Below are 13,991 nucleotides of genomic sequence, written 5' to 3' on the forward strand. Positions count from 1 at the left end.
AAGCTAATTGGGAGCCTAGTTTTCGCCGCAATTTTTGCCTAAAACATTAAAAAATTAAATATAATCAGTTTAAACTATTATTTTTGTCTTTAAAATGTTGTAATATAATCTAAATACTTTCACATAGTAACATTTTATTATTTCTTCTATTCAAATCATTTTGAAAAAAGTTTCAAGGGTTTTTGTGTTTTCAGTCGTGGTAGCGATTCTCGTGGAATTGCCCATATACAGTTGTTACTGAGTTGACAATCTGTGGTCGAGTGAGAATCCAATTATTCCACAGAGTTGACAATCTAGTGAGACTCGGGTTTTTCCACAGAGAAGAAATACTACAACTAATGCGTTGAATCATAAAATGTAAAAAAAATCTTTTAATTGATTTAAGTGACGGTAATTTGAAATCTTTGACCTATCATTGATCAGTTCAAATGCTCTTAAATAAAAAAGATAACAAAAAATGTTTAACGTTTTTATAACATCGCCAAGTGATCTTCTTTTTCATTAGACGGTTATATTTAGTTTCGCCTCTTACATGCTGATAGTGAATCACTACGAAGGTGAGTTCGTGAGTCACAGTTAAGAAACATTATCTTGATAGAGAGTTCTGCGAATTGAAATAACACGAAATCACTCACAAAGTCGGTCAACTCTTCAAAAACTATTTATGAGTTCTTAATTTTCTGTGGTTGTAATTCTACAGCCTGTTCCTCGATGTCAAAAGGAAGGCTTTATAAGCAGTCTTTCATTAACTTCACTTCTATGCGAGCGATAATACTATCGATAAGTCAATCGACAATGTTTCATGATATCGAACGAATGCTTCGGTTAACTCTATAAGCAAAGTAAACTATCAATATCTTGCTGTTTTGTCAAACCTACGATTTCAATGTAGAAGAATCCACTTTCGACAATCTTAAACTCGCTTGAACCAAAATGTTAGATATAAAGGAATCGATTTCAATGTAGAAGAATCCACTTTCGACAAGCTTAAACTCGCTTGAACCAAAATGTTCGATATAAAGGAATCCACTTTCCATCGACTTTTACTAGTTCGAAATCTAGGATTGATTTTGAAAATCTAGGATTGATTATAAAACCTTTGAAATCGAAACTTTTTATGATAACGCAATTTCAGAAAACCTTTGTCTCGGTAACACAACCTTTCAGAGATTCCGTCATCTTATGAAAAATGGGGCAAAAACTGATATATTTAAAAAAGCCTTACAGAGAAGAGATTTCACATAGAACTAGTGCGTTTATTGCAGGCGCGGATCCAGGGGAGTAAAAAATGAAATTTCTCTCGCAAAATCGAAAAGTTTTAATATAAGAAAGGAAAAAAGGAAAATTACTCTATTTTCCCCCCAAATTGTTGACCTGGATCCGTACCTGTGTTATTGGTTTCTTGAAATTAGGATAGGGATCGATTCTAGTTATAACACTTTATATGAAAACAATCAGGTATGTGAAAACAAACCGATTAGAAAACGAAAAAATATGTGAAGTATTAATTAATTTCGTTACGTAAATTGTTCAAACTTTCATTTCGATGCTTTTGAACTAATTAGTTTAAAATTTCTTGCCCAAATTATATTAAATTTTTTATTATTCCGTTTAGAATATTTTTTACCACGGGACAAGTACGTTTAAACGAGTGATAACTTCGTAAGCCTATAAAATTGCTATAAAAATACAATGAATCATGTTCAGATTATGTTATCAAACAGATGATGGAAATTGGATCTATTTAAAATTTGATGTGAACTAAATATTCTGGACCTTGTGAATAGATACGAGTGTTTCGAAAAGCCATCAGTAGGGTTTATCTAAAAAAAAGTCTAAAAATTAAAAAGCCAGAAATATTATTTAATAAGTTTGCCAGATGTATTCTAACAAACAACAATTCCTAGAATAAATTTAAAAAAATAATAAAAAAACAAATGTTTGTTAAACAAAAAATATATTATTTATTTAAGCAAAAACTTAACAAGAAAATTATTGTTAGTAATAAAGTATTAATTAAATAAACCCAAATATATACCCAAAATAAATAAAATAATTGTAAAGAAAATAAGAAAAATTAATATTTATAAATTAACTTCAGCTTTACAAAAAATTAATGAATTAATTAATATTATTGTTAGTAAAAATTTTACAGAAAGTATTTATTTTTGTTTAAACTTTGATTTTGTTTTATTTTCATATTGTTTATTATTATTTATGTGTGAAAGTATTTTTATTATTATTATTATTATTTGTTTACTATACATATTAAATGGTCTTTTTTCGCTTTTGTTTTAAACATTAACGACCTGCTTAATGATTAGAAAGAGATGATGATTATTTGCTTTTTTCGGATTTTAAATTTTCTTTACGCTTGATTTTTTTGTAGTATTTTTTCCTTTCATTTGTTTTATTTTTATTTTATTATTTTTGTTTTATAATATTATAAAAAATGTAATAACAACAAGAAGAAGAGATGGTGAGAAAACTAGAGTGTTTTTGGAAAGATTAGGAGCGCGATAGTTATATAAACTTTTCAAAAAAAGTATTTATTTTTTGTTTGGTTTGCAAGGAAAATAAATATTAAGAAATTTCTTTGTTTTATTTTGTTTTTTGGGAAGGAAAGAAATTTAATAATATTTCATTTAAATAGTTTTGTTGTTGTTTGATGTTTGTTGCTGTATTGTGGTGTGATTGACACTAGTTGCAATTTTGGGAGGAGAATTAAATATTGAAAAAATAAAATAGTGAAATTAAGGTTACATTGTATACATTATGTAAATGTTGCCAAACTAGAGTACATGAATATTGCTTAACATTTTTAAGTTACCAAATAGGTTGATTTCAAAAGTCTCTTGAATAAAAATATTTATTGTAGTTACTAAGATATTTTATAGTTGTAATAGAAATATATAAAAAAAATAAAAAGGATGAGAAACATTTGTTTAATGCTTTTCCAAAAAAAAGGATGAGAAACATTTGCTTAACATCTGTCAATATATTCATAAAATCTTTAAAACGTGTATTGTTTACAATGATACAATAAAAAATTGTAAATAAAATATTGGTACGCATTAAATTTTTTGCTACAAAGTAGTTTGTAGCTTTATTAAAATAGTATCAACATTTTCAACAAATGTGGTCATTCATTTTACCAGCATTATGTTGAAATAAACACATTAAATTTTAAGCAACATGTTTTTTAAACATCTTGACAATGTTGAGCAATATTTTTGAATGTTAATTTTATTAGCAACATGTTGTTATCTTTAATATTGCTGGCAACATTTTCTAAAACATTTTCTTAAATAATTTCTTCACTTTACTAGCAACATGTTGACTACAATTCGATGTAGTCTTGATAAAATTTTGACGAAAAAAACAACATTCTATGTATTAAATATATTTTAAACATCTTGACAATGTTGAGCAACAATTTCGAATGATAATTTTGTAAGAAACTTAATTTTTAATATGGAATAAATCAACATTTTGTAAATAGGTTTTTCACATCTCTTCTAATGATTCTAATGATTGATAGAGAAACATTTAATTTTATTATTCTATTTTAAACATCTAGAACATTTTTTGAGAATGCTGAACTTTACTGGCAACATTTTGAAATTTATTGAAGAATTCTGTTAATATAGCAATATAGCAATAGATTTTCTATACTAAAATTTTATTATTCACTCAAATTTAAGCATTAATTTTGATGGAATTTAGTTGAACTGCTTGTATATTAATGATTTAATTAAATTTAAAACATGTTTAGCAATAAATCAAAATATACTTTTTGATGGCAACATGTTGAATATAATTCCATAGACTCAAATGTTTATATACACACAAATATTCGATTATATACTTTTTAAAAATGTGAACCTCAATTTCACTAGCAACATGTTGCAATAATGTTTATATTAAATTAAAATTAAGCTTCAAACAAATGCCTTAATTGTATTTTAAACAATTTGACAATGTTTAGCAACAAATTGAAAAAGAGTTTTTGCTAGCAACATGTTGAAATCAATTCCATAAACTTAAATGTTCATTTTCACTGAAATTTAAGCTTTAATAGCAATATGTTGATCGAATTTTGTTGATACAAATATTCTATGCTTTAATTACTTTTTGACAATGTTGTGCAACAAATTTGAATATTAATTTTACAAGAAACATATTTTAATAATAGCCATCCATTCAAAAGATTGTATTTACAAATAATATTACTGTTATTGCAAATTCAATAGAATTGTAAACAATTTCTAGCAACATGCCAAATTGATAAACTCAAATGCTAAATGGTGATAAAAATAACAAACATTAATTAAAAAAAAATTGAGTATTAGTTTTACTAGCAACATGTTGAAGGATATTTTTCATTCAAAAGCTTGCATTGTCAAAAAAATAAAATTTTCTGAATATTGAATTTAAAACATATTGCTGATGTTTAGCAACTTTCATCTTGCTAGCAATATGTTCAAATAAAGTAATCATTCCTATTACCATTCTTTAGACAAATTTCATATTTTATTGAAACCTGGTGCCGAATTACCGCAATCGATATCGAGTAAATTCGATCGTAATTTTCTTATTTGAGATTACGGCATTCGATATCGAGAATGAAATTTGTTATAATTACGATATCGAAATTATTTTTCGATACGATAGTTCATTCGATCACGAGTGCGGTAATTCGGCCCTGCTCTGAAATCTTCTATATATATGAAACATCTTGAAAATGTTGAAGACGAAAGTTCGAAAAAATTAAATATTAATTAAATTTTCCGTTTTGAATTCATTAGAATTAATTCCTTATTGAATGATTTATTTTATTCAAATCTTTTTCAAAATAGCTTTAAAATGTATTGAATGATTAAATTTAAATCTATTACAAAAAAGTTTTAAAATTTTGATTTTAAATTATAAAAAGGATACACTATTAATTCAATTTGGCTTAGCTTTGAATTAACAAAATTTCATTCAAATGTAGAATGAATTTTATTATGAATTAATTAAACAATGAACGAATTATATTCAAATAAAGCCTTTGAATAAAGCTAATGAATTTGTTTGATTGGGAATGGTGTTTTGGAATGAATTGCTGGCATTTATACACCTGAATTAAGATTTTACTGCATTAAGCTAAAGTTGAAATAATTAATTCGAAATCAAATATTAATTTCATTAGCAGCATTTAAGAATACTTTCCATGATAATTTTTCAAAAAATAAGTTTAACTGGCAACATTCTGATAAAAGCAACCAACGCAGAATATATTTTTAATACAATTCAATTATAGAAAGCTGAAATTAACGCTCATTTTTAAATATACATTTATTTTTGTATAAAAAACATGATCTATCATGTCTTCAAAATTTTGTAAAGCAGTTTATACATCTAGCAAAATGTTGCTTAAGCTAAAATTTCTTATTTTTAGAAACTTACTTTGAAATCAGAAACTTTCATTATATTTAAAATCAAGAGGCAAGTTTTTAAATTAAGCCAATAAAATGTTGCCAGCAACATGTTTAGCAACTCGACTCGAATTTCTGTATGATTTTAAAATTAAATTCTAAAATATCCCTAAAATTGCAATTAGTGTTTGAATAGTTGTTGTGTGTGTTCGATTTTAAATTTTGTTTAATTTTTTTTATATTTTTTGTTTAAGAGGTTATAAAAAAGTTGATTTTGTTTAATTTTCTTTGTTTTTGCTGTTCTTTCGTACAACAGACAAGGAAATAGCAAAAAATTGTTGACATCGCAAAAAAATTATAAAGAGATTTGTTTTTGTAGTTTTTTTGTTTTTGTTGGTTTTTGGTTTTGTTTTTGGAAAAAGAGATTTACAAAAATAAGACAGCGGCGGCGTTCATTTTTTTTGTTTGTTTGTTGTGTATTTGTTTGTTTGTTTTTGTTGTATTAAAGTGGGCGGCAAAAATTTCCATTATCATATGTTTTTTTTTGTTTGTTTAGTTTGGTTTTTTTATACAAAAAGGAAAACTATAGTGTTATTTTGTTTAAGGTATAAATGGCAGAAAGCAAGCAACATTTTTACATAAAAAAACTGTTGCTTTAAAGGCATTTGTCAAACTGCATAAGGTGCATTATTTTTATTATTATTATTTTTCGATAGAGATTGATTATGATGATGTTGCTGATGCTGATGGTGATGATGAGATTGAGGTTGTACAACCAATGTTGATGTGGTATTTAGTAATGTTGTTGTTGTTGCGGTTGTGGTGGTAGTTGTTGATGCCAAGGCAATGGTGCTATTTAGAATAGCACTACTGCTGCCAGCATGCGAAGGACCACCAACAATAGCAACACTAGTGTTTTTAGTAGTTATCTGCTGTAACTGCTGTTGCTGCGGCTGATGTTCGGAAACATTAGCAGCAGTGGAGGCAGATTTTGTGCGTTTTTGTATTTGCGATTGTTGAGAGCGCTTTTCACGCCATCTGTCGAGGGGAGTATAGCAACATTTGAATAACGGTTTTGTACGCTTGTGTTTTTCCGATGATGATAACGATGAGCTAAGGCTAAAACTTTGAGCTAAAGATGAAGCCGTTAAATCAGTCTGTACACCGCTACTACATAAACGTGTTTCCATGGTATATGTTTGTTGTTGATGATGCTGTTGTTGTTGTTGTATGGAACGCTTGGAGGCAGGTAAAGGCGCCGGAGCCTTACATATCACTGTGGGCGGCTCCGTCTCATGCAATTCAAACGAATGTGCCGACGAATGATCTTCTACATAGCCGGCCTCTTCTTCCTCGTAGAACTCCTCGTTGGAGGTGCGCGTTGTGGTGGTGGTGGATGGTCGAAATTCGTGAGACGATGACTCGACCATGGCAGTGCGATAGTTGGCAACAAAATTATTTGTTTCCAAATAATGGCAGGATTGAAATATGTAATCATCCACAAATTGTTGTAATATCAGAGGATCGGCGGCTGCTGCCTGGGCGGCGACCGAATTCAATAGGGAACTCTCGGAATAATGCTCATAGGGCAAATGCACATAATGGGGCTGATGATGATGATAGTGTTGGTGGTGTGGGGGATGGGGATGATCGTGGGGATGTGGATGAGGATGATATGAGGCTGCGGCGGCGTGCTCATCTTGTGAGGCATAGCGACGTATACCTTTGTGCGATTGTGACGAGGGTGAGTATATCACAAGTGATGTGGCGGTTGGTGATGTCGTTGATGTTGTTTGATAATGTTGCTTGCTTTCCGTAGTATACGTTTGCATACCAACAACAATCTGCTGCTGCTGCTGTGACTCTTCAACATGTTGCTCTGAGTGTAAGGGATGCTCAGCAGTTTGTTCTGCTGACAATTGCTCACAGGAGACAACATGTTCAACATATTGTTGTCTGATACGTTCAACATGTTGATATTCATTAAAATTTAAGTTTGCCACTCTTTCTGCATATTGCGAATCAGTTTGAGCTTCGTAATTTTCTTGCTGCTGCTGCGATTGTTGTTGGCTGCTTGCAATAATATAATTTTTCTCTTTGTTATATTGTTGCTGTTGTTGTTGCTGTAGCTGACGCTGTTTTTGCTTCATATCAACAATTTCTATTTCTTCAATATCACTAAAACTATTTAATTGTTTCAACAAATAATGAACATCATTTCGTTCTGATTGTTCATCTTCATCCAAAGACATTTTCATTGTTGTCTCAGGTTCTTGATCTTGTTGTGATGAAGATGATGAAGTTGCTGCTGCCGCCAATCTGGCTAAAGCAGCAGTAGCGGCAGCCTTCGATGTGGAGGCTACGGCTGCTGCATGTTTAGATGTGGTGGCGGCAACAGCAGCTTCTGCTGCTGCGGATGTGGATGCTGCTGCTGTTGTTGTGGAGAAATTAATTTTAGAATTATTTACAATTAGGTCGGTATTATAGTACTGATGATGTTTCTGGGCCAATCTACGTTTTAAACTATCACTTAAAATGGGCATCTCTACATATTGTTGCTGTTGCTTCTGTTGTAGTTCATGTTGATAATGTGGATGCTGTTGTTGTTGTGAGTTTTTGGCTAATGTTTCAGCAACATGTTGCTGATAGTTGTATGTGTTTATAACCGGCACTGTATTGTCAATAATTCGATTAAATTTAGCTAATGCCGTATTTTGCTGTTGTTGTTGCTGTTGTGTTAATGATTTATTTACTAGAGAGGATGAGGACGACGACGACGACTTAGTTGTTATTGATGATGATTTTGCTGCTGCTACACATGTTTTAGATGATGTAGTTGTTGTTGTAGTATTAGTTGTAATTGCTGCTTCATCTATTATATTAAATTTATTAAATTTTTGTTGTAATTGAGGCACTGTTGTGACGGTATCTAATTTATTTAAACCTTTCCTAACACCACTCATTTTATGGCCTGCTAAGTCATGTTCTTTCTGTTCTTCTTCTTCTTCTGCAATACGATCGCGATCATCAGTTGTGCGATCGCGTTCACTTTCGTGTCCACTATTACTAGTAATATTATATAAATATTGTTGCTGTCGCTGTTGCTGTTGTGTTTTATCATCAACATTTCGTCTTATATTATCCATCATTTCACTAACATTTATATTTAACTTTAATTTTAATTGTTGTTTTAATAATAATTGTCTACTTTCATTTAATAATGCGCTAGTTGTTGGAGTTGTTGCTATATTAGTTTTAGTAGTTTTAGTATCGGCTGTTGTTGTTGTTTTAGTAGTTGCAGTAGCTGTTGTAGCTACTTGTCTTTTGCTCAATTTTTTATTTAAATTGGTATTAGCTAAATTTCTAGTCAAAATTAATTTTCTCGACGAAATGGTTTCATTATTGTCGCTCCCCCGCGATTACCGACTATCACGGGTGGAGCGAGGCCTTCCCTAACTGGATGTTGAGGCAATTGGTGATACTGGTGACAGTGGACTACGTGCTGTTTCCCGCGGACACCCACTTAATGTTATAACTAGTTTGCGGGAACCAGCTTGATCACGATGTTCACATAACCAAACACCTTGCCAGGTGCCCAACGATAATTTACCATCCGTTATGGGGATTGTCAATGAACTACCAAGAAAGCAGGCTTTAACATGTGCGGGCTACAATTGCAAATGGGAAAATAATTAATAATAATTACAATGAATATTAATTAATTAAATAGTTTCACCATATCATCGGGTCCTTCACATGAATGCCTATAGGGTAAACCTTCGGGAACTATTTTATTTAACATCATTTCCATGTCGTCTCTGCATGTAAGAAGTTCAATAATTTGTTAATTTTTGTTTAAATACATTCAGTTTTAATTTAATGTATTAATACAAAATTTGAATTGTAAGCAATTTGTTAAGAGTTTTTGTTTTTGTTTTATTTACCTGACGTCTGGATCCCAACTTTCGTTTAACGCTAAACTCGCTGATGTGTGTAAAACTGCAAAGAAATTTAAAATAACAAATATTGCATTAATTAAATTATACTTTTCTGTAGCAAAAACAAAAATTAATTAAAATATAAAAATGCAAACAGCAAATTATGCAAACATGTTGTTATTTTTCTAATACATAAGAACATATTGAGGAAGAATGGCATTATATTTTCAGATTTGAAGATGGCTTTGCGGAAAATCAGTAAAATTTTTTACTTCTAACGATTTTCATTAAATATTTTAATAAGTTTTTAGCTTTCTCCTTAAAAAATAAAAACTGCTATAAAGAATTTGAAAGCGGTGTCGATTTAACTACATATGCCCCTTGACAAGTCAACTGACATGTCAACCCAAACATCAAATTCTAATTGAAGATCCGCTCCCTCGACAAATAAAAATGTTCATCATAGACTTTATTACATCTGGTATCCTAGTTATAAAAGCACCTCAGGGACTCAGGAACAAAAATATAATTTTGTAGCGAGTTACAATTTATTTGTTCGTTCTCTTCTTAATTACGCTGGCCCAGTTTGTATCTTTTTTTGGCGACTCTTAAGGGAGAGGATTGCATACAGGTCAAAATAATTTTTTAAAAAAAAAAAGCTTGTCTGCAGAAACACCCAGAGTCTCTGGCAGGAATCGAACCCGCAACCATTGGATTGATAGTCCAGTACACTATCGTCTAGTCTATCGTGCACCCAATGTACCTCGAATCGGATCTAAATATGATAAATATGTGAAGATCAGGATGCTGTCAGATATTATGTATTGATGACCCGATAGTTATATCTTCATTAGAATATATCATTTCATCTGACATCGACCTATTGTCCCTAGTATCCATATAATATCGACTGATTGTCCGTGCTCAAATAGCGATCACAACAGCCATCAATGGATATTGATGCGAAAAAGTCTTTAATAAACAACCTCCGTGATTTCCTCTAGACCAGTGATTGGCACTGATAACCACTGATTGTCCGTGCTCAAATAGCGATCATAGAAGCCATCAATGAATGTTGATGCGAAAAAGTCGTGATTTCCGATATTAAGTCAAACCTCTTGGACTCCGGTTAAATCCGACACTTTTTTTGTTTTTTGTTGCTATTCCATCCTCTTGATCATAAATCTACTACTGACTTGCTCTTAATGAACCTATGATTGATGCCGACTAAGATGAAACATAATTAAACATTTTTGATATTTTTCAAGGAAGAATTGTTGCTATTCCATCCTCTTGATCAGTGGTCGGCACTCATAGCCAGCAGGGGCATAACATGATCGTTTATTTGTCTATAAACATCACGAATGTCTTCAAAGTTCATAAAAATTTTGAAATAAGAAACAATATTTTCAACAGTGAAACAAAGGAAGTGAATTCTCTTTATGCCAGCCACAGCTTTAGATCCCTGAGGATACAATACAATATTGTTAACTGTAGCAATAAATCTACTACTGACTTGCTCTTAATGAACCTATGATTGATGCCGACTAAGATGAAACATAATTAAACATTTTTGATATTTTTCAAGGAAGAATTTCGACAACAGGAGACCTGTTGCAACTACATGACCATCATGACAGGAAAGTTTGTTTATTTAACCACAATTCCCTGTGAAATACAGATATTACTATGAATTCTATCAATATATTAAATGATTTTCATTGTAGCAAAGAATATATTATTCCTGAAAATACCGATTCGGAAAATATGGATTTAATATTCCATGATAATTTGACCCTCATTCGACACTCACTCATAAAAGACACGTGATGATTGGTCAAATGAAATGGTGAACAAATTGGATCATGGTAGATCGTGATAGGCAACAAATCGCGTATATTTGGATATGAGTCCAAAACAGCATTCGACTGGAAATCCCGAAAACGTTATCACTGTAATATAAGAACAAGGTGCAACAGCAAATTTTCAATGGAACTCCATTTGGAAAAACCAAACATGGATCTTTATTCAACACAACTATAAAAGATCTATCAAGGTAAGTAAAACAATTGACTGTAATGGGCGGTAGACTATATCAGTGCAGAATAAAATATCAAACATTTGTTTGCCAAAAGTCCTTGGAGACGTAATTTTCAAATGACAAAGATGGATATTCTCCAACAGAAATATTAAAGACCTAACAAGTTGTTTAAACAATTGTTAATAAAATGGGTAGACTCTGTCGAAAATGCATGACAAGTTTCTTTATTGGTATAAATGAAATCTGTGAACCAAACATTTTTTTCATCTCAAACCATAAGTAGGGAACCTACTTAACTTTGAATTGCAATACATATTTATTTCATTTATATATCTCAGCATTTCATTACGTCTCGATTTGATAACCTCAGGTGTATGTAATAAGTATTTGGAACCATAAAACCCACAACAATTGCAACAACAACAAAAAGGCCAGTCAACCATTCAACCAACCATTTGAACTCCCAAGTTTTTATTTATATTTTTTTTGCTTGTTTTTGTAGTTTCATTTCATTCTGTTGTTCATGGTGCAACAACAACACCTTGTCATAAAGTAATTAACAACAACTTGGGGAGTGTAAAAATACTTTGTATAAATATTTCATTTGAATTTTCTTCTTTTTTTTCTCCCAGTTTTCAATTTTATGCTCAACTTTAACCTGTAAACGACGAATGTTTACACACTGTAAAACTCACTCACACTTTATGTCGTATTTAATAGAGATGAGAAGGTGGGTACAATTGTACTTTTTTGGGAGCGAAATCGCAGAGCAGAATGGAAATCTTAATCCACAGTTTTGATTTTTTTTATTTGATTGAAATTATTATTACAATTTACAAACAATATTATTTTTATAGTTTTCATTAATAGTAATGAATTTATGAACCTTTTCCGAAAACCCTTCCGTTAAGGTTTTTATTGAGCTTTCTGTCACTTTGTTCGAACAGGTAATCCATCTCCGTTTAAAATCTACCACACTTTTGGACACCTTTTTTTGTGCTCTTCAATTCTCTTTTAACAAGAGCCCAATATCTCTCCACTGGCCTTAGCTGCAGGCAGTTTGAATACCACTCAAGACTTTGCTTACCATAGTGACAGGATGCCAAATCAGCCCAAAAATAAGTGGACACATTTAGAGGTCTTATGAATGGTAGCATCCTCTTTTGAAAACATTCCTTGATATAAATTTCGGTATTTATAGAGCTCTTTGTACTGCATATTGCTTTTTGGGAAAATTGTCTGCTTTTGGGTCCTAAACTTTTCTACAACATTTCCTTGAGCATCAGCAACATAAAAATATTGAACCGGAAACTGCGAACAATTTTCCATTCGTACGTTTCGTCATCCATTATCCAGCAGGTATATTTTTTGTATAAAATTTGGCTTCAATTTCCTCTAAATTTTTAGCAGAGTTCCTGTCAGGAACTTTTTGAGCCTTTTATGTTTTTAAACCTGCATTGGCTTTAACTTTTCGTATAAAATAGTCCGAGTACTGAGCTAACCGGACTGCTTTCCTACCGGATGTTTTGGGAGATATAAATGCTTTCTATTTACTGGACTATTCCTTCTACATGAACCAGGTTTTCTATCAACGGAAAAGTTTTCCCGATTGTTTGACCAAATTTTTGTAGGACCAAGTTGGGTTTTGTTGAAAATATTTAATAATTTTAGTACGCACTTTTTTCTCGTCACTAATTTTAATCAGATTAATAACAAATGAACAGAATTGACATTAAACATAATCACCCCTATCGGCAATAACATGTGAAATTTTGTTCCCATGAAATATCCATTTCCCTCGAAGGGAAAATTGCTATCGGGAATATCATGAGGAACTTTACATTCACAATAGTTGATTTTGTTCGTAACAGCTGTTTATTGTTTACAAAATTCCATCTAAAAATTTCACAACAAGGGGAATTTTTTTCACGTGAACAAAGTTGATGAACGAAAAAAGGAAAAGGGAAAATATTTCATGTGAAATGTTGATTCGCGATAGGGGTGAATAACTTTTCAAAGGTAACTTGATCAAAAACAAAATCAAATAATACTTGGGTTAAAAGTTTTAATGAAAAACTTATACCTATAGAAGTTTTAAATATATATTTTGAACTACTAATCTGTAACTGTCAAGCACCCCAAGTTCATTCCTGGCATGGTTTTCGAGTTTTTAAAATTAACCTCCCTCTAAACAATGGAAAAGGTCAGCCAGCCCTCCACCCCCTGAGAGAAAAAAACGTAGGAATCAAAGATCAGCAAGGTTCCCCACCACTACACCAAATGCACAGAGGGCGTTGTTTCTAGGCAGCGGCAGATGGCAGCCCCATTATCCTAGGCCAGCTACAGCAGACCAATCATCTACTTAGCTTGAACAACAACCGATTAACGAAACTGACACAAGGCAATACTAACAATAGATTGGATCCTTATGGCAACATCATACATGTATCCGACGACTCGCTACAGCAGACCAATCATCTACTTAGCTGGAACAACAACCGTTTAAACTGATACAAATAAAATAACAATGGATCTAATGGCAACATCGTACATGGAGACGCACGATACTCCAATAACTAGGAATCTACTAGG

The 13,991-nt window shown here is 31.5% G+C and overlaps 2 protein-coding genes across 2 annotated transcripts in view; both read right to left on the minus strand.

Moving 5' to 3' along the window:
- Positions 1-1,940: 1,940 nt before the first annotated feature.
- Positions 1,941-8,569, minus strand: LOC135952523 (myb-like protein Q). The gene has a single exon (XM_065502522.1). The coding sequence runs from the start codon at positions 8,567-8,569 to the stop codon at positions 6,089-6,091; it is 2,481 nt and encodes an 826-aa protein (XP_065358594.1). The 3' UTR covers positions 1,941-6,088.
- The window catches only part of LOC135952524 (UPF0047 protein YjbQ-like), a 109,989-nt gene continuing 97,938 nt past the window's right edge, over positions 1,941-13,991 (minus strand). Inside the window, exons 3-5 of the mRNA XM_065502523.1 lie at positions 9,365-9,419; positions 9,157-9,238; positions 1,941-9,088 (exon numbers count right to left, since the gene is read on the minus strand). Coding sequence (XP_065358595.1) covers positions 8,873-9,088; positions 9,157-9,238; positions 9,365-9,419 — 353 coding nt within the window. The 3' untranslated portion in view covers positions 1,941-8,872. The remainder of the gene's footprint in view (positions 9,089-9,156; positions 9,239-9,364; positions 9,420-13,991) is intronic.

The sequence above is a fragment of the Calliphora vicina genome, chromosome 2 (assembly GCF_958450345.1).
Source record: "Calliphora vicina chromosome 2, idCalVici1.1, whole genome shotgun sequence".
Classification (NCBI taxonomy): Eukaryota; Metazoa; Arthropoda; class Insecta; order Diptera; family Calliphoridae; genus Calliphora; species Calliphora vicina.